This window comes from Engraulis encrasicolus, chromosome 15 (assembly GCF_034702125.1).
Source record: "Engraulis encrasicolus isolate BLACKSEA-1 chromosome 15, IST_EnEncr_1.0, whole genome shotgun sequence".
Taxonomy (NCBI): Eukaryota; Metazoa; Chordata; class Actinopteri; order Clupeiformes; family Engraulidae; genus Engraulis; species Engraulis encrasicolus.
The window spans coordinates 28,321,554-28,343,880 of record NC_085871.1 but is presented as its reverse complement, the minus strand read 5'-3'; the positions used below and the strand labels follow the sequence as shown (position 1 = coordinate 28,343,880).

Below are 22,327 nucleotides of genomic sequence, written 5' to 3'. Positions count from 1 at the left end.
GTGCCTTATTTGGCTCGCTCAGCACGTGCGTCCTCAGTCCAATCGCAATGCTTTATTTTCCCCAGACGTTTAATCGCATTTAAGTGAAAGTGCCATGTATACACATCGCAAAATAACTCTTAATCCGATCTATTTAAATCGCATTTATTAAATCGGACTTAAAAACACCATGTACACGTAGCCAATGTGTATGTGTATCGCGAAAATGACTTAATTATCACAATCAAGTAAAACATTTCTATGCAGTCCAATCACTTGCTGAATGTCAACAAATGCGCAAGAAGTCCCCCATGACCAAAGCCACACACCCCCCCCCCACACACACACACAGACAGACAAATTAGTGACAAGAAAACCACTCGGCTATATTTCTAAATATCGTGTTAATATCGTTATCGAGGTAATGCATGCTATTATTGAGTATCGATTCTTTTTCTGATATCGTGCTGCCCTAGTAGTTTATATCACGATTTTTGAGCTACGTTTAGATACACCCCATGATTTTTTAAATGTATCTTTTTGCAATTATTTTTTTCACATTTTTTAAGACATAAAACTATGATTTGAAGGTATACTATAATACAAGAGGCTACTAATTATTTAAAAAAGGTTTTAAAATGATAATGATGATCTCACATTATATCGTGTGGTTGTTTCCTGGACTCAAGGGTAACAGAACTTTGAAAGGGTGTATCACGATGCCGCCTTCTTGCACCGCGATATAGTACCGTGACTCTGCATATCGCGATTTCTTAGTTCGATATAATATCGTTACAGCCCCAGCAGCGGAGCATTGCAGTGCTGCCAAGGAGAGATATAGATATATAGGAGGGCTTACTGACGTCATAACGTAGTACGGAATGATGGCGAGCGGAGTACAATTCTTCTTCTACGGTCAGGATTGGAAGCATGGTTAAGTGCAATGCCACTTCCGCGAGGGTTGGAGTGTGGAACAGGTCATAGGACAGCGTGAATGTTTGTCAGCTGTCCTTAATTACCCCCAGCAATTACTGCTGACCAACAGCTGCAGTTAATTTGGCCACACACTGAACACTGACAACCGGATATCCTCGTTTTGCACATTTTTGCGGAGTTCCGGATTTTTCGCACCCACTGATCATGCGCAAGGGAGTTAATTTTCCATCCACTCGTGTCCGGAGGGCACGTCCCCGTACCACACCTTGGCCAATGCATTTACCATCGTGTGATCGTTCTTCTGTGTGTACCTTCTTTGGTGCTGCTTAGTGGTGGAGGGACATCAAGTCAGAGGGACACATGGGAAAGGGAGAGATTCTTTCTTTCTACATGTTGTTGTGTCTGTAAGGCCAGTAGCGTGCGCAGACATTTTAGGGCCAGGTGCTCGAGGGGGCGCTGGGGGCATGTGGAACTTCCAGCTTCTGTACTAGGCTATAAAGGCCATTTTTGTGGCATTATTGTCACATGCTTTCGATCATGTAGCATCTGTAGACTATCAGGTCAACATTGACCCAAGTACAAAAACAGACAGACTCTCTACGTATGAGGATTTTGTCTGTCTCCTTTTTCTCTCTCTTCTTGCTCCATCTCCCCATCTCTCACTCTCTTCATATATCTCTCTCTATCTCTCGCTCCTTCTCTCTTGGTGTCTGTTCCTCACTGTCACTGCAGCACTGTTTGGTGAAGAGTCATGAAATGAAGGAACAGATAGGGTCAGTTTCTCTCTCTCTCTCTCTCTCTCTCTCTCTCTCTCTCTCTCTCTCTCTCTCTTTCTCTCTCTCACACACACACACACACAGACAGACACACACACACACACACACACACACACACACACACACACACACACACACACACACACACACACACACACACACACACACACACAGTGTCAAATAGGGACAAGAATGGGGACTCTCTTTCTCCGTTCATGTCTCTTTCTCTATCACTAACTCTTTATTTGTCGTTCCCTATCTCTCTCTACCCCCCCCCCTTCTATGTATGTCATGCTCCTCGCTCAAATCAGGACTCTCTCTCTCTCTCTCTCTCTCTCTCTCTCTCTCTCTCTCTCTCTCTCTCTCTCTCTCTCTCTCTCTCTCTCTCTCTCTCTCTCTCTCTCTCTCTCTCTCTCTCTCTCTCTCTCTCTCTCTCTCTGTCATCACCTTCCTCTCTCCCTGTCGTCCTGTCTCTATCACACGTCTTATGCCAGAGCTGGAGGCAGCTTACTGCAGTAGCACAACAGAAGCTCATTTTCTACTCCCCACTACATCCTCAATCCAAATAACATCTAAGTACCATTTCCTTGTTGAAATGGCATTGCATAAGTTGGCACAGCACTCGCACACCGGTGCATCACCGTCTTTAGATGGAAATGCATGATTTTGCAAGTGTGGGTAATACTAAGAGAAAGAAAATACACGGATGATGTAATGGTGTGTCCCACTTTCTAAAACTTACCTCAAGAAGGGGGATTTATTTTTTTAACGGTCAAGCCCCAAAAACTGCTTACGGACTTACCGTTTTTTTGTAATGAGGATATGAAACTCTGAGGGTAAGGTAGCCTACATAAAATGTGTTTATCAGCACTCTTGTGAACTTAGCATGCTTTTTCAGGCCATTATATGGTCTTGTATTTTAAAGCCATCAACACGTGCATAACATAATCTTGAGCGACCTATTAACATTTACACCTATGCCATAATCAAGGAACAATGCTCATTGATCTTCCTTCAGACATGCCGTTATACCTGTACATAGTATCTTTTTCATTTGAATGTTTTTTAATATAGGGGATTTTTTTGGCCTTTATTTAAATAGGACAGTATGAGAGGTGACAGGAAGTGAGTGGGAGAGAGAGACGGGGGGAGAATCGGCAAATGACCCGGGCCGGAATCGAACCCAGGTCGCCAACGTAGTAACCCAGTGCCCTACCGTTAGGTCACGGCAGGGCTTTTCATTTGAATTTTAACACGGAACAACACTTTATTTGAAGAGGTCTATTAGCACATTGACTACCAGGCGTTTTTTGAAATGTTAGCCCAAGACTCCCAGCCAGTTTCATCATTTTTTGTCATTTTCGAACAGCCACCGAATATTTTGTCTTAGACCTACAGACACACGTTAGGGCTTGTTTGAAATCTCAGCTTTCTACAGGTTTTTACGGCACATTTTTATGTTGTTCCATTCCGAAGTTATTTAACTTTAAGCGTCAGCTACTTTAGAGAAAAATGGCACTTTCCCCCATTCGAACCGGAGAAAAAGGCTTTTTTGTCACGGATGCGCTCTTTGAATCTCCAAGTTTAAATTGAGGATCTAAATGTATTTTCACGCTCCAAAGAGAAGACCAGTCGCTTCAAAGTTAACTATTTTCATGAAAAAACACCTGGATCACTTCTGTTTACAGCTAATATTATCACTGGAAGAGCTAGTTACTAGTGTATCCTGATGGGCATGTCAGTCATTCAATAGCAAAAAGTAGATGCGCCGAAGTACACTCACCAACGTTAGTTTCTGCTGCTGTGTTGTGCAGTTTTTTCATTCCAAACTGCCTTATCCTTCAGTAGGCCTGTGTTTACGATAAGCTAGCAAAGCCTTGACAGGAAGCTAGGTATGATGTGACGTGAACAGGAAGTGTGCATGATTTCATTCGCTGTAATAACACTCAAAAATACTGCATTGTGATAAGTTGCACAGATGAAATATCCAAATAATGACTTTGTAGTAGTTTTGACTGTAGGTGTTTTCATGATCTATGGGAGTTCTGTTCGTCATATAATAACGAAAATCACACAGAATGTGCATTAGAATGTGTACATTCAGAATCCACTAAAAAAAACCTCAAAAACGGGTTTTCCCGTTTTGGGAGCCAACGCATGGGAATTCAAAACGGGTCTTCCCGTGGTTTGGTAGTCAATGTGTTAAGGGTGTTGTGTAACTAGCATAAGAATGACATGACACGTCGGGAACTGTATTGATGTTTGTGACTGTTGTCATAATGTGTCTTTCCCGTATTTGGAACGTTAAGTTAACATTGGGTTTCATGACATTAAAAAAGCTGAATGACACATTATGACATCAATAATGTGTCATTTATACTCCTGCCATGGGTCACGTAATTCTTATGATCGTTGCAATACACCTTCATGTAGACCCTTTAATAGAAAGTAATACTGATCATGGTACAGTAACAACAACTGATCGGGCACTTTAACAGTCAGTGCTCTATTAAAAGTCGCTGTTCTCTGTCGTTTTACCTGCCTTCCATTATGGCATATTCCAAATGCCGAGGTGCCTAAAGAAGTTAAATCTCTGCCCTTTTCTTCTTCCTTCTGAAACAGATTAGCTCACTGAGTACCTGTTATCATGAGTACAATATGATTCAGAGCAGCTGATTGGATGAGATGTGTGGTTGGCAGCAGTCTTTCCATACCGAAGATCGACAACCCTGTCCATTATGTATGAGGTGGGGAGAGTCTTCACTCAGAGAACAATGGCTACAGCCGTGACTGAAAGGTCAACTTTTGTATGTAGGTCCTCACTGGAGTTGCATCTCAATACCAATCCTCTTGCTACTTGCTCCATCCTCCAGTCTCAGGAAAGCTCAACAACATTGAGGATGTCTGGCCCTGTTGTGGCCAACCGGTGGGGCGCTCGCCTGCCATGCGGTTCACCCGGGTTCGATTCCTGACCCGGGTCCTCTGCCGAAACCACCCCCCCACCCCCCGTCTCTCTACCAATTCGCTTCCTGTTCACCTCTCACACTGTCCTATCAAATAAAGTAAAAAAACAAAAAAAAAACATTGAGGATGTCTGAATCAGTAAACTAAACGTTGAAAGTCATGTCAGATACTCCTCCTGCCTGTGCTGCTAAGAAAGGTATAGATATCAACACTAGATATAGATATCAACACTAGAGAATGATAATATAATCATTTATTGCAATATTTTTTGGCCAATTTATCGTCCAGCAAAATGTGTTATCGTGACAGCTATAATTGCATGCTGGAGCAAATATGTGGCATGTTTTTAATTGATGACCCCGGTATGATTGCCCCATATCTCTCCCAGCATCCTCCATGGCTGACGTAACATGACCATGGATCCTGTCCTGCCGTACTGCTCCCTAGGGGCAACAGTTGGGCTGCCCCCTTGTATGGGTGGGGCATAAATGCAATTTTGTTGCGTGCACAGAGTGTTGTGCCACAATGACAGGCAGTTTCCAAGGAGGCTGTCTTTGTTGCATGTTGTGCTTTGAATTTGCACGTGGCACTTTGTTGCATGTTGCGCTTTGCTGCATGTTGCTCTTTTCAGATGATTCCAATGTCTTTGCATCATACAGTATGTACCGTACATCACTATACCATAAACAAATGTATAGTTTACTTTATATTGCATATGAGTACATGGTCAATAAAAGGGATTCCTGGCTATTCTTCCCGCTCAGATGTGAAGACCATAATCCGTACAACTCTATCTCACTCACACTTACTCAGCAGGACCTCTCAGTGTACAGTACAGTATACAATCCTTTCCCAAAGATTGCCAGCAGCACTCAAATCAATATTTAAGTGATGCCAATTACAACCCCCTAAAAATCGGGACAAATTCAGTGTTGAATAAGCATCTTTTGTTATCTGGAGTGCCACCACGGCAATATCAGCTTCCAACTTTTATTTCCTGGTCCTCCGAGTACACTGCACACTTTGGCTGACCACTGGACTAGAAAAATATCACTGTCAACATCACTTTTGTGTTTGCTTACCACACAGCTATACCAACTGACTCTGGCTACATTATAACGACGTTGAAGGATTTCCAGTGTGTTTTCCAAGGTGTGTGATGGTGAGAGGAGACTTCCTATCTGTTCCCTGTACACAGGTAATTGTTGGGGTGTATCAAATGCCCCAACTTCGCAAAATCCTGCTCTTCTGTTGGGCCTGGGCGTTTGATGCATGCACCCTAATAACTTTGTGCAATATGCAGGGTAGCCAAGTATCATATAATGACTGCCTGAGGATACTGCTGAAAGAGCCCAGGAGTTGCAGTGCTCGTAAACTCTTTTGTGACTCAGGACTATGTACTTTACAGGCTCTCTTGAGGAGCCTAATGTTTAAGTTCACGTGCGGTCTGGATAAGTCTGAAAACTGTATTATAATGATTCTCACAAGCGCCATATGCAGCTCTGTCCGATATCAATCATATATGTGGAAGCATTGATATGACTGCCTTTTAAGACTATCATGACAGAGGGTATGTTTGTATATACTTAAGCATCATTGTTTTTTTTCCTCTTCTTTTTCTTTTCCTGCCTATTTTATGTGTATATTGAGTGACTGCCTATTGGGCCCAGAGCCTGTAATAAAGTTCAAGTATATGCAGATGCACAGAGTACAAAGTGCAAAGGCATGCAGACAAGCTAACAGGCTGCCCAATGGTTCCACTGGGGCTCCATAACCTTCAATGTAAGTGATGGAAAGTAGTGTCTATTGCTTCTCTATTGCAATGTCTTTGGCTATATAAGATATCTTACGACGTGTATCGTAGTTTATTGATACGTATGCTCACGTACGCTATTGTATACTGTATGTAAACACGTCTTCACACAATATGACAAAAACTGCTGACGAAACCCATTGCCATTCCTGTTTTTTTTTTTTAAGTACAAGCTACTGTAGGAACCTGGCAGGCTGTCTGGTATGTGTTGTCTAGAGAGAAAATCGGTGAAAAGATGGTCTGCTGGTGTTTCAGACACAGCGTTAAGATTTGCTGCTGCATTATGCATAAGTGCAGTGGAGTCTCTCACTCTCAAACAATGTGTCACATCAGGTGCAATGTAAAGTATGTACTTTACCTACGAGGTGAGAAGGGTGGGAGGAGAGGACGAGAGTGATTCAAGAGGGGAGGAAGGAACAGAGTGATGAGGATGGGGAGAATGGAAGGAAGGGATGATGGAAGGAGGGATTGCTAGAAGGAAGGAAGACAGAAGGAAGGAAGAAAGTGAAAGATGGATGAAGGGATTAAGGGAAGACAAGGTAGATCGGATGGAATAAAGAATGAGTGGAAGGAAGGGATGGTTAAGGAAAGTGAAGATGAAAAGATGGAAAGAAGGAATACAGAAGGCGAGAAAGGAAAGATGGAGTATGGAATGGAATGGAAAGAGGAATGATGGAAGGATGAATGAAAGGATGGATGGAGGGCCGCTGACAGCTTTAGCCAGGCCCGGGACAAATTCATCTGATAGGGCCCCCCTGCCCAATAGATACAATGTAATGAGTAACCAATTCTGGGCCCCCTCTCTCCCTGGGCCCGGGACAAGTGACCCCTTTGTCCCTCTTCACCCTGTCGGCTTCCCTGGGTGGTAGAAAGGAGGTAATGAATGCGCTCAAGCCATGTGTGGAATGATGGAACACACCCACGCATACAGTAAATGCTACGTATCTTTGAGGTCAAAGGGGGCACTTTGCAGCAAACACACTCATATTGACATCATATTGACACACAAAATTGCAACATGGAATTACAGTATACAGTAAATGAAGTGTAGAGAAATACAGTATATAGTAGTGCACAAGTGTGCATCATTGGAGCTTGGTACAGTATGTCTAGCTACAGTATAGTGGGCTCATATCATATGTACCCTCTCCACCCCGTCCCCAAAAAGGGTTGGCGTTGGAATTGTGCAACGATTTTCACGTGATTTGCATGATTTTTGCCTGGTTACAAAAAATGTCTTTGGAATTCCTAGTTAATTAGGTGTGTGTGGATGCTTGCGTGCAAGTGTGTGTGTGTGTGTGTATGAAGTGTATGTGTTCTCACAGTACTCACTGCAGCTGTTCTCACTGATGGTGTCCATGGCTGCTGCAGTGGGATGGCAGGGGTGTCACTGTGTGTGTGTGTGTGTGTGTGTGTGTGTGTGTGTGTGTGTGTGTGTGTGTGTGTGTGTGTGTGTGTGTGTGTGTGTGTGTGTGTGTGTGTGTGTGTGTGTGTGTGTGTGTGTGTGTGTGTGTGCTTGCGTGCATGTGTGGACTCTTGCATGTGCGTGTGTGTGTGTGTGTGTGTGTGTGTGTATGTGGTGCATGTGTTGACCAATACTCACTGCAGCTGTTCTCACTGATGGTGTAATGGCTGCTACATTGGTGTGTGTGTGTGTGTGCGTGTGTGTATGCATGCATGTGTGTGCTTGCATGCATGTGTATGTGGTACATGTGTTAACCACTGGGTACTCTCTGGAGCTGTTCTCACTGATGGCGTCCTGGCTGCTGCAGTGGGATGGCAGGGGCTGATGGAGAGGGAGGTGTGTGTGTGTGTGTGTGTGTGTGTGTGTGTGTGTGTGTGTGTGTGTGTGTGTGTGTGTGTGTGTGTGTGTGTGTGTGTGTGTGTGTGTGTGTGTGTGTGTGTGTGTGTGTGTGTGTGTGTGTTTATGTGTTTATGTGTGTGTGAATGCGTGCGTGCGTGCGTGCGTGTGTGTGTTTATGGGTGTGTGTGTGTGTGTGTGTGTGTGTGTGCGTGCGTGCGTGCGCACATGTGTTAACCGGTAGCCTACTTACTGGAGCTGTTCTCACTGATGGTGTCCTGGCTGCTGCAGTGGGATGGCAGGGGGGTGATGGAGAGGGAGGCGGGGCAGGACACGGGCTCCGGGTGCTCCACCAGGCAGGGAAAGCCTCCCGCCGCTGCCTCCGACTGCACCCCGTCCGGGCTGGGCAGCGCCGGCACCGGGCACATGGGCGGGTACGGACGCTTCCAGTGGGAGATCCCGATGGCCACCTGGCCCTCCGGGTCAAAGCCTGCAGTGAGAGAGGTGCAGTGGGAGAGAGAGAAGGGAACAACATTCAAGAAGAATTTTACTGAGGTGTCAATAGGAAAAGGAAAAGGAAATTCATGGTATAAGTACAATACGAGCACATGATATTACATACCGTAGCTGTTAGACCATTTACTACATTGTACCTAATGAGATAGATAGACTATGTTGTTATTGGAAAACACTAAAAACCTAACAACCACCACAACCTTGATCCAACGCACAGAGTCAGCTGATCCTAAGTACACAAGTCTACTGATTACTCAGATAAGTTATGGTATCTGTGTTGGAAGGAAGGTATATCTTTTTTCCCTTTTTGGGTTTTTTCCAAATTTATTCAGACAGGACAATGAACAGTGGGACAGAAAATGAGAGGAAGAGAGAGACGGGGGAGGATCAGGAAATGACCCGGGTCGGGACTCGAATCCGGGTCGTCCACGTAGCAGTCCAGTGCCCAGCTGACTAAGCCACGGCTGAGCCTGGAAGGAAGGTGTGTCTTGACTAAGCTTGGTCCCTTATATTCTTAGATTGCTTTCTAACATCTGAGTAGAAGCCTACATATGGTGCAGAGAGAGAGAAGGGAACAATATTGAAATGCGATTTTATACTTTTTTATATTTGACAACAAATCTAAAGCCCATTGTATTCTTCTTGACTTTATGATTGGTTTCTAATATTCTTGGCCCTTGAGATTGAAGACTGCATGCATGTGGTGAAGAGAGAGATCAAAACATGTAGCCTGTTACTGCAGATGGGGTCGCCGGCGGGCCTATTGTATTCTCTATTTGCTGAAAATAGTCAACTAGCCTATATCATAACAACATTGCTATGAAAAGAAAATAACAAATTAAGACATAGACATTACAATTTTGGTGACAGTAAGGTTATAACATAGGCTTTGCGCTTAGGGGTTAAGTGCAATTTTCTCAGTTATATCTGACAGAAGAAATCAAGGGTGCATTGTTTCGTTGTTAAGATTGCTTCCCAACATACTTAGCCTCTCAGGGTAAGCCTGCATGTTATTCAGGGCTATGGAGAAGATTCTGAGGTGATCTGCTGAGTTTTATAATTATTTTTTTGAAATATTGTCTGAAATACTAGAGCAAGCTACAGTAGCAAGGGCCGAGACTTGTAACGGTGTTATACACAAAGAATTTATTGAGGCACTTTTATCACTGAAGTTTTATTAGAACAAAATGATTCTAAAACAGACAGCTATTTGTCATCCTGACAGGACATTAAACATCCATTGTGTTCCTGACTTCAAGCTGTGTTTCCCTGACATTCTAAATTCACAACGTCGGATGACGTGACAGTTAAAGTTTGCCAGATCTAATATCAGTAGCCACACAGTGTGTGTGTGTGTGTGTGTGTGTGTCTGTGTGTGTGTGTGTGTGTGTGTGTGTGTGTGTGTGTGTGTGTGTGTGTGTGTGTGTGTGTGTGTGTGTGTGTGTGTGTGTGTGTGTGTGTGTGTGTGTGAGAGAGAGAGACAGACAGACAGACAGACAGACAGACAGACAGACAGACAGACAGACAGACAGACAGACAGACAGACAGACAGACAGACAGACAGAAAAATAGAGAAATAGAGAAAGAAACAAGACTTCCTTTGGCATCATGTGATTCTTCATGTGATCATGTGAAGTATTTTCTAAAAGTAGTATGGCACAGACTCAGAGGTATAAGATAAATGCAGTGTACAGTATGTAGCCTAATACCTGTGAAATGTTTCAGTTCCCGAAAATGTGATATAAAACGATTAGCAGACTTCTTGCCAACCGTAGCAACTTGATAATACTATATACCGTAGGAATGACTCCTACAAAGACAGACAATTGTGCAAGATGACAAGGAAGGAGATCTCTGAAGGCAAACACCACCACTGCACTGCAACAAATCGGATGAAGGCCAACAGGGCTGTCCCGTTTCAATTACATTTGTCGGAGCAAAGCGGATACTGCAGAGACATACAGTAGTTTCAGTTTCCCCACTGGCTGGAGCATCCAGTGCAAGTCAGTTATTACCCACAAAGAGGCCAAACAGTTTGTAGACTCATGTATACTGTACAGGGCTGGTTGGGGCCAAAAACCAAGCTGGGTATTTTCAGCCAAGACCGTTCCACCAGGCATTGAGAGAGACAGTGAAGCCTGTGACAAGACTTTTAGTCATATTATGAGATATTTCAACCACATCAGTCCAAATGGATAACTAAATCTGACTCTTTTGTCGTCTGCTGTAGTGGATTTATTCCCAATAACATCCAAAAGGTTATGCAACATTAGCAGACCACTGGTAAACAGCGATACCTTTTGGGATAGTATTTGGAGTAGGCCTATGTTAGGAAGGTTTTTTAAAGTAAACAAAGTCTGCCCCCATTAGAATACCTTAGATCTCGGAAAAGGCTGAGCCGAAAATTGCAGCATCACCAGGTACTGACAAGTCAAGGGTAGCGTGAGCAATACAACAGCATATTGAAATTGGCAGAAGTGCTCCTTCAAGATTTGTCAACCCTGAGTTTTATCTTTTTTTAATCAATTTGTTAAAGCACATTGAGCTGCATGTTTGTATGAACTGTGCTTCAAACATACAGATACCCACTGCAGATGCACATGCAGTATGGTGTATGATGATAGTGACTATTTAGTCAAACTATTTAGTTTACTTTAGTTAGAGTGATACTGTTCAGTAGATTTACTGTTATCATCCAGAGCCATCAATTTGTGAGTTGAGTGTGTTTCATAAACTTACGTAATTCATCCACAGCCGAACAAATGAATTGTCAACTATATAGATGAGGCTGCATTTTAGCATTCATGTTGAATTGCTTGGTCATTACTGAAACCACCTACGTGTAAAACAAAATCTTATAGATTTAAGAGGGCAATTTTGCTGCACTGGCCTTACTCCGGCGAAGAGCTTAACAGCTTAAAGCGTCCCGTAATTAAACTTTTTACACAGGAGCTCCCTGATGCTCTCTCTCTCTCTCTCTCTCTCTCTCTCTCTCTCTCTGGACACTCCTGACTATCTTCGGACTACACACACTTTTGTTCTGATTCTCCATCCTGCTACTGTACAAAAAGGTGGGGGTGGTGGATGGGGGATGGGTGAGAGTTCTTGCGCTGCATTGAAATCACACTGCTGTTTGAGCCTATATTGTACCGGCTGTGTGGACCACCAGCCAGGCTGTGCCCTTCTTGTGACGCAACACCTTCAGCGTTGCCACTGCCAGGTCAAGAGCAATGCAAGTACTTTCTGAGCTCCCGCAAAACCGGGAACTCCTCCCACTTTGTCGGGAAGCAAGCAACCGTTAGCAAACCAAGGGAGGCGGGTCGACCATGCCGTTTGGGAAATGTTAATTGTTATGCTCTTAGTCAGACCAAGTCTCGAAGAGATTTGAAAGTTGATGATAATCAGGCTAGACCACCACAGCTTCCAATCCAAAGCATGAACTTTGAAAGTGGTGCTCCTTTTCCCCATGACCTAGCAACTGGCTTCACTTCGCCTCATGGAACCTAACCTCCACCACCTCCAGTGATCTAGAGACTACTGTAATGCCTCTTTTCCACTGCCGTTTTTCAGGTAGGCTTACAGCTCAAAACAGCATGATCCTACCGCCCCTTTTTGCTTTACGATTGAGCTGTGTAGCGCCTATTCGAAAAGCAAAAAGTGGCGGCCGAGTGTTACTGCGTCTAGTTGTAGACCTACCAGAAAAATGGCAGTGGAAAAGATGCCACACTGTATCTCCTGGTTTCCTAACATCAGCCCAGAATCAAAGAAACATTTTTGGATCAAAGGTAAAACCAAAGATATTTTACATTCTACTATTTCTTCATTCTCTCTGGTGAAACATCTTCAGCTCTACTGGGAAGTCTAGTAACTCACAGCGGAACTCTTCACTCTGATAGGAATGAATAATAAGTATCTGGCTCACAGACATGCGACTGAACTTAACCTGAATGTTAAACAGTGTGATGTCCTGTGATATGTGACATACACTTACTGATAGATTTCTTTGATCTCATAAGAGAGTTGAAAATGTCTGTGTTTGCATGTGTGTTATCGAAGGATCAGGTAAGCCAAGCCAGTGGTTCCCAAACTGGGGGTCATGAAGGTAAAAACGGGAAATTCACAGGTTAACAGCTAACACAATTCCATAATTTGGATAGTAACAGTATTAACCTCTTACTGCAGCTGGAGTCGCCGGCTACCCTATTCACTTGCTGAAAATGCTTAACTATATCATAACATAACATAACATACATCATTGCTATGACATTACAGAGAGCCATAGTGTTGCGCTAAGGGGTTAATAGATGTATTTGCTGTCCTGTAGATTTCTAGCAATGTTAGCGGACAAACTATTGATGGAAAATCTAGCAATATTAATGGACAACATTTTTTGCCTAGGCATAGTTTGCGAAAATATTCTCAAGTCCAAAATGGGGTCCCAGCTGAAAAGGTTTGGGAACAGGGTTGCTAGATGAGGCTCCAGCCCAAAAAAATGCTCAAACCCCGCCTGGAAGCACTAAATCCAGCCCAATTATATTGATTTCTATGGCCAAAATCCATTTTTACCGGCAGACGGCCATCCTAAGCATCCCAATTGGGCAGGAAACTGTTTGGGAACCGCTGAGGTAAGCCAACACATTTTTTGCATGTCTGAGATAAAAGACATCAATGCCGTTTGCTGTCCACACAGTACGTACGTATATCCCAAAGCACTGTGCACCTGTGCGGCTATTTTCAAACGACCTTTGCTAGTGATCCCGGCAGACATTTTATTGGACAATCAGCAGCAAATATATCTGTATCCCTGTTGGTCGGGAGTCATCAGAAATGATAATAATTAAAAAAGGGAAAGTGCCCTGGAAGCTCTCCGTGGAGCGATGGTCTGAGAGCCCCGGATGGAAAGTCACACCAGCTGCACTTTTCTGCACCACTGCCTCCTGAAATGAAACGAGGTGGGGCCGGCTGGCACAGGGGCCAAAGCACAGCGCTGTACAGGGATAGGGAAGGCAGTATTTTTAAAGGGACACTGTGTGAGATTTTTAGTTGTTTATTTCCAGAATTCATGTCACCCGTTAACTAATGTTACCTTTTTCATGAATACTTACCACCAGCATCAAATTCTAAGTATTCATTATGACTGGAAAAAATGCACTTTTCATACATGAAAAGGGGGATCTTCTCCATGGTCTGCCATTTTGAATTTCCAAAAATAGCCATTTTTAGCTGCAAAAATGACTGTGCTTGGACCATACTAGAAAACATTTGTTTATTACTTTGTAAACGTTCATGTAAACATCAAATTTGGCAATAGGCAGCCCAGTTTCAATGAGCACCATAGTTGCAGTACCTTTTTTGACCATTTTCTGCACAGTGTCCCTTTAAGGGACAGACAGAGAACAAAGACACCAACCTGTGTGAGTCCAGTCTGAGCATGGACAACTTAATTCGAACTTTGCTTTTCACTGTCTTACTTTTTTAAGTCATGTAGTTGTGTGCAGGGACTAAAATGCTGCTATGTCGGTCGAATGGTCAGCCCATCAGTCAGGCACCGTTTTCAGCACAGTCTGTGGAACTTGTTCATTTCGTTCTTTCTTTCATTTATTAATTCTTTCTACATTTTATTTCTTATGCATTCTTTTTTATTATTCCTCTCATTGCCTTTATAGTTGTGTGATTTTGTGGTTTTGTCTGCAGTTAAAAGGGGACGAGGAAAACAGAAACCCACCTATTCCAGATGGGGGAGACAGGAAGCCAATAACGCTTATTTGGGCAGTCTATGTCACCTCACTTCACCTTTCTCTCTCGCTTTTTTTCTTTCCTTCTTTCTTTCTTTCTTTCCACATTCCTCTAATCCTTTTTTCTGTTTTCTTCCACTTGCTCTGAACCAGAATAATAGTTGTAGTCCTACACGTTTACCTTACTTACACACACTGCTGACAAAACTATTCTAGAACCCCAGACATGCATTCTTAATCATTATGCCAGTGGGAGCATTGATTCCTTTAGAGGTACCACATTGTGAAAGCCAATCGATTCTACCCTACTCCCCTCTTGCCCACAGCAAAAGGGGGGGAAATGGGCGGCAGAGTGGGGGTAGAGTGGGCATTTTAAGGAAGCCGCTGTATATCTGGAAATAGATCGATGGCTTCTGCTGAGTGCAAGGATTGGCTTTAATCAGAAGGTATCTGCATCCAGTCCAAGGTCTAAATCTTATGGAGATCTACCCCTTACATACCCTCCACCCCCTCTTTTTTGGCTAAGGAGGATAGGGCACTGACTGAGGCTGATTGCAGTTGTCTGTCTCTGCCTCTTTGACTCTGCTGTGCCCCACAGATGCCAGAAATTAAAATGTCACTCATTCAAGAACTTCAACTGACATGTAAATGTTAATATTGACATACTCTCTGCAACACACTATACAACATGAGACCTCAATGAGCCTTCCAACAATTCTCAACGAATGTCTAACTACTGTAAATGTAATACAACAAATGTTGGCATTGATCTAGCCTCTGCAACTCGTTACAACATGGAGACATCAATCACTAATTCACTTTTCACAGGAGGTAAGGCTGAGGTGCACCCCTACTGCGGTTTAATATACTATGCTATCAAATCACTGACTGACCTGAAATTGAACCTGGCTTGTTTGATTAGAGTTTAATTCAATCTGTAAATCTGACATACTTCAGCAGAATAGCCCAGGATCTTGTGGAAGCTGAGGATATTTCCCTTTAACCAGTCAGCATTGGCAAAATCTGTCTACTGTGATTAAAAATACTTAATTCCCTATGTTTGCATTTGCACTGACCCTTGCATACACTACATAAGTAAGTACGTGTGCAAGTAAGTAGTCATGTTTACAAAGTAAGACATGCAGAGTTAATTAAATGCTTAGAGAGCACTCTCGGACCAAATACAATCTAGACGAGGATCGTACCTTGTTTCCCCAAGACAATAGCTCTTTTAAAGAGACAATAAAGGCCTATCGTATCTTATCGTAAGTACAGTAAGTAAATAAATAAATAAGTAAGCAAAATACATAAAGAGAAGACCATCCTCCTCCTCTGCCAAGTACTTACCAATGGTGATCTGACTGACACAGCTGTAGTAGCTCGTTCCTGTGGAAACATTATGGCTGCCACAGCTTGGCTCACGATCTGCGGAGGACAAGGAGAAAAAAAAAAAAATTTACCGACATTCTGGTTTTACACTTTTTTCTTTCTTTTTGTTCTTTTTCAATCCTCTGACAGACAAGAGGCAGACATCATCGTGACATTTAACAGTCTCAAACAATTACCCTCGTCTGTGTTCAAAAGAACAGGCCCGGTCACAGCAAGCAGCATGATGACAGTTTGACAGGTCAAAGGAATAGGTTCTTATATCCCACTTCAACATCAATGAATAAGAAACGAGACAGTAAAACGAATCTTAAATTCGTTCCCATACAAGATCTTGGAACTCACATGTCAGAAAAATATGACAAAAGTCTTAAAAAGTGTGGAAAATTGTGAACAAATTAAATTATGCAAAAACTATCTAATAACAATCTTAACTAACTAATGTAGGCCAATATATATATATCCAACAGTACCAACCATTGAAGTCAAAACACCCACTCCTAACATGGCTGCAATTATTTTTAAAAGAACACACAAATATCTGTATTACCATATACTGTATAGGAGTCACCAGGGTTTCTTGACTGCACTTCGGAAGGTCTTTGCAAGGACTGGACAATCTCCATTAACCCATTTTATCCTGATGCTGTGTATACGTTGTTGACCTTTGGCGCCTGAGTGACATATATGCTGCATTCAGGCTCTTGAGATTATAGTGTTTTTTAATTTAAAATATGGGTATGTTAGAGCCGAATGAATACAATCTAATGCAAAATGAGTGTTCTGGCTTTTAAAAGCATCTCATTTCATGTTTTTATGTGCTTCAGAGACTGAGATATTTAGGTTTTAATAGGCAGAGGGCACCTTTTCCCAAAAGGGCTTAGGCATTCAGCAGCCGTTTTTTGCAGATGCCTCAAGCTAAAATGGGTTAACCACCCACCTTGGAAGGAAATGTCATGGAGGCCGCATGGTACTGTAGGCACATGGAAGGGGAGAAAACAAATGGCGGCTGGGAAGCTGCCACTGTTTAGAGGCTATTTGTTTTATCAACATGGAAATGTAGCACTATGCATTCAGAGTACATATTTTCTGATGCGATTTTGTCAATTTGGTTCTTGTTTTGGTCAGATTGAATATTCTTCAAAACAGTTTTGAAATGATTAGTTCAGATACCTCCATCTTGAATTACTAGACCTATCTCTTGTTGGTTTGATTTTTTGAAAGGACTCCAACTGTCCCATAATTGATTAGCTTTTATTGACTCCTCTATTCTCTATTCTGTGGAGGACTGGGGGACTGCAAGGACAGTAGTACAGTGACAAACCTGGATAAACCTAGATATCCCAGAAGGCATATGTTCACATGATAATTGGAGTAGACATAATTCTTTGAACAGCTGCCTGCCTCGTTTAGTAATTCAAAATATGTATGTGTATGTGTTAAGCCTGTTAAGACATGGGCCCTGTTACAAATTTGCTGTTACCAGAATGGCAATGACCAAGATGCAATTTATTACTAAAGGACCAGTGCAATGTCATAGCAGTGTACTGTAGTATTATAGTAGTAAATTCTTTTAAATGACTATTACGCTACAATAGAGCTGATTCTTTTCAGGGCCCACGCCTTTGAGATGAGATAAACACAGAAGTTGCTTTGCTACAAGCAGAGACTGCAGGGGCAACTAAGGATGTGGAAGTTGAAGCTCAAGACGGTGGACTGTAGTGGTATTCCTTGGGACCCCTTCTGCATCCTCAGCAGGTATCTCAGGGTCATAGGTGTTTTTTATGATGTCTTGCCATGTCCCCACTGTTTGGTTACTCAAGGTGTTAGCTGGTATCAGAGACATGTCACTATCACCATTGGACAGACTATACTTTGCAGTTTCATATGGAATATGATATGAAGACCCCTAAAAGTATATATTGTTGGTGTTTTTTTTCCCAGGGGATCTATTCAAGGTGGTATTGTAGGTGTTTCTGGTCAAGATGACTGCTGGGGGAAACCTTGCCGTGCTCTCCCCACTTTCTCCACTCCCCTAGACCCAAAAGAAACTTCCAGCCCTATGTAGGACCCTGCAAGTAAGCGACCAAGACTAAGAACGAAGTTTGACACAAGACTTAGACTAAATTGAAAAATGGATGACAAAATTAACTCGCAACCTGCAACCTGCTCAAAGCTTTCATAACCAGTCAATACTTTGGGCCTTACTATCAATACACTTTTACTCTCTATACTATATAGTGTTCTTACCCTGGTAGGCCTATAGAAATTGGGACCCCTAAAGAGAATAATGTAACAGACAGAACTGAGGAGTTTCCCTGGTATCACCGTTGGCAACAAAAATGGCTGATGGACCACAAATACCTAGTAAGGTAACATCCACAGTTCGTAATGGGAACAGATTTCGGTAACACTTTCTATAAAGCCCATATCTATAGAGCATTATGAGCGCATTCATATCAAATTGTAATGCACATTATAATTATTTACAGCGCCTTATGACTACACCCATGACGATTCATGATGTTTAATGTTAACAGTGATGAATAACCATGAATCTAGCTTATAATGCTTTATAAATCCAAGGGTGTTATGAATGCTCATGACTGAATATAAACTACAGGCTGCCTGATGGGTGATGGGACTTACAGTACATTATGATGCATTATAGATGTGCATTATACAGTGCATTATAAATGCATCCATATTAACTCCACTTTACTTAGAGCATACGTTGACGATTTATGATCTCACATGGAGCATTATAGCATCTTATGAGCCCTTATGACAGTTTATCATCCAGGTCTGTGCATAGAGGCGTATAAGTACTCATAATGTACTATAAGCCCCATCAGGCAGCCTGTAGTTTATAGCCAGTCATGAGCACTCATGACACCCTTGGATTTATAAAGCATTATCAGCTAGATTATTCATAACTGTTAATATAAAGCATCATGAAGCATTATGAGTGTAGTCAAAATGCGTTGTAAGTTATTGCACATTATACTTTGTTATAAATTATAGATATGGGATTTAAGTAAAGTGTTACCAAGATTTCTAAACAGGACTTTGCTGGACTAGGAGGCCTCCCCGCACAACACTCTCCATCCAACCATAAGGACTTTAACCACCTACGAAGAACACTCACACGTGCAAGCATGCACACATACGGTACAGGCATGCACACACAAACACACACACACACACACACACACACACACACACACACACACACACACACACACACACACACACACACACACACACACACACACACACACACACACACACGTATCTAACCCTGTCCCTGTCCCTGTCCCCTCTCCAGACTCATATGAACTCTGCTGTGTGTGGTCTAGTGGGCTTTATTGACCAGTGAAAGCCAGCAGACTGATTGGTGTGTCTGTGGTGGGATTGTGTCTGGCTGTGAGGTCACACAATAAATAATAAGCCCCAGCGCCGCTAATAGCCCTGATAAAATAAATAAAATAAAACAGCTGTAACTTTACAAAACAAGTGATTGAAGCGTTCATTGTCACAGCACAAATGAGCACAAATTCCCTTCGATTGAGACTACTTTGGAAAAATTTGGACGTGGAGGGGGGGTTGCTCATTGAAAATGTATTAGTATTTTTTAGCATTTTTACAGCACAATCCGGCACAAACGAAGCACAAGCAATCTGCAGTGTTATTTCAGGGGCAGCTTCACACAGGTCCACCTATCCAGTAATGAACAATTCATTTTCGGCCTCCTTCTCTCCCCTGGGAATGGGACAACTGAACCCTTTGTGCCCACCTCTCGGCTTCCCGGGTGCGCCACTTGGACAAGACTCTTGAAGAGGGTAATTGTGCCCGCAGCATTATGAGTTGGACGATGAGGGAGGAGTGGCTTATGAATTTCATTCAGGACTGAAAATGATGTCTCCGCATGTCCAAAAAGTACTAACACTACTGTAACACAAGCACGCACGCACGCGCTTGCGCAATACACACACACGCGCGCGCGCGCGCACACACACACGCACGCAGACACGCACACACACACACACACACACACAAAGTCTCCACTAATGCGCACTGACGTTTTATTTGTAACATCTCCCAAATGTAGCCTAACTAAAAGTACACTTCTAGAAACTAAGGGAAACGCCATGCACGTGCATTTTGTTCGCATTATGTATGTTCTTGAAAAACACCCCCGCCCAGGTTCACCTGAAATATAGGCTATACACACAGAGACAGGAACACACTTTATAGGCTAAGCAACGTGACTCAGTGCAATGCATGACTGTGAAACCTTATCCCCAATTGGTCAGCTGAATAATGACATAATGATGATAATGATATTCTTTCTGACAAATATTTACTTTGTAGTAGCCTAGGCCAACGCATGTTTTCACGGAGAAAATAATTATTATCAAGTCGTGTTTTTTTTAAGTTGGGATATCCAGATAAATCCACACAACCCAAATCCATTGACAGCTTCGCAAGCTTATAACAACCGCCACGGAACCGCGCCCAAATAGGTTACCGCAGAGGCGTTTTCCCAACAATTTATTGGAAAAGACTTCTCCTCAAACAACATTTGTCAAAGCTGGCACACGGCGCAAACTGCAACTGCAACTGACAGGCGATGTCAGCCAAGAATGAACGCTATGACAAATTGCTCCCGTTAGCTTGCGGCTGCTCAGCATCCCACAGCGATAACTCGTGTCAACTTTCCTGTTTAACCATGACGACCAGATAAAGTTGGCGTGCATGCGTCTAGTTGAAAAGTCTTGATCAGAGCCCACCTTGAGTTGAACCGGAGGATAGCCGCGTGCGGTGCCTGGGGGTTTCGGGGCACACCCGAGTCGACTCATCGTGTATGGAAACATTCTCGTCCGTATCCGCGGCCGAGTCCTGCGGGTCGCGCACTTTGCAGCCACGCTGGTCCGATGATCCATTGCATGATATCGCCGGCTGGATCCTCATGGTCGGACACTCCGGACAGTGGTGGTGCTGAATCAGTAGTACATCTGTCCCGGAGCAACCATGCTCCACCATCCTCCGTCCTCACAAGACAGTCACTAAACAATTCTGGAGAACTGTCCCACTCACCTCCTCTGCACCCCCATCCATTCATTCATTCAGAAAAAAGTCACGTCACAAGACCAAGAAAGTCCAAAAAATCCCCCAAACTCGATGCGTATTAAGGAGGCATGATGGCTGTTGTTAAGTTTGACGGGACAAGGGAGTGAGGTGCTCTCCTCTGTTCACTGAGAAGATTTTTTTTCAAGCGGGACACCTCCTCTGCCTTCTCATCTGCATTCCTGACATATAAGAGGAGAGGCGAAAGAAGAGGAGAGGAGAGGAGAGGGAGAGGCTTTGTGGACCCACGTGGTGACTGTAGCCTACTGCTCATAAGGCTCAGGTGTAACGTTACCTATTTTTTCACAGTTACATAATAGCCCAAGTACAGTAGCCTACATCCTCTCCTCACAGCACAAATGTTTGACAGTCAGTTTGTCACATTCTCAATTACTTGTTCATGCCATGCACGTAGGCTACAATGTTGTGTTGAAAGATTCTTGTAAGAGACTCACACAGCGAGATCATAGACTGGAGCTGTGTCGTAAACCATTACAGATTACTGCAGGGGTATTCAAATTAAATTTCAAGGAGGGCCAGTTTTTCAAATTCCTACCAGTAAAGGGGCCGAACTATATGTATGTATTATGGTTGCTGACTGACAACTAAAAAAATACGGGATAGGCCTACGTCATTGAGGTGGGGGGTCGGGGGTCCTCCCCCAGAAAGTTTTGCATTTCTTAGATGTAATTTCCTGCATTTTAACGTCCCGTGTCCTGTTTCAGCTCGATACAGAACCCATACTTTTATCTCTAAATTCTGAAAAATGATTCTGTATTTCAAGGGGCTTGTGGGGGGCCAGAACCTTGCCGTCCAAGGGCCGCATCTGGCCCCAGGGCCGCCATTTGAATAGCCCTGGATTAAATTGAATGAAGTGAGACATTCACCTTTCAGAGTGAGCTATTGGTCCAGGACCACTGGTAGCTTTGGCTGGGCGGGCCTCAAGACAGTCATCTGCAAGGGCCCTACACCTAATAAGCTACAGACAATGTAATGGGGAGCCAAGTCTGGGCCCCCTCTCCCTGGGCCTGGGACAGCTGACTTCTTTGCCACCCACACCCTACCCCTGCTGGCTTTCAGACATTGGCTCACATGAAGTAAGGCAATTACAGTGATGGTAAAACGTGATGATGTGGTGATGATGACGAGTTTAATCACCTTTTCCAGTGCATAAGGTTAATGACGGAATCCTTAACCCGTTTAAACAGTGTTATACATTTGTTGCTACCAGAATGGCAATGACTGAGTTGTAGTGCATTACTAAAGGACCTTTGTTTTGCCATAGTAGAGT

General features: G+C 43.2%; 1 protein-coding gene across 1 annotated transcript in view; it reads right to left on the bottom strand.

The window, feature by feature from the left end:
- The window catches only part of LOC134464224 (anoctamin-4-like), a 99,844-nt gene extending 78,892 nt beyond the window's left edge, over positions 1–20,952 (bottom strand). Inside the window, exons 1-3 of the mRNA XM_063217699.1 lie at positions 20,700–20,952; positions 15,868–15,945; positions 8,523–8,759 (exon numbers count right to left, since the gene is read on the bottom strand). Coding sequence (XP_063073769.1) covers positions 8,523–8,759; positions 15,868–15,945; positions 20,700–20,952 — 568 coding nt within the window. The remainder of the gene's footprint in view (positions 1–8,522; positions 8,760–15,867; positions 15,946–20,699) is intronic.
- Positions 20,953–22,327: the final 1,375 nt, after the last annotated feature.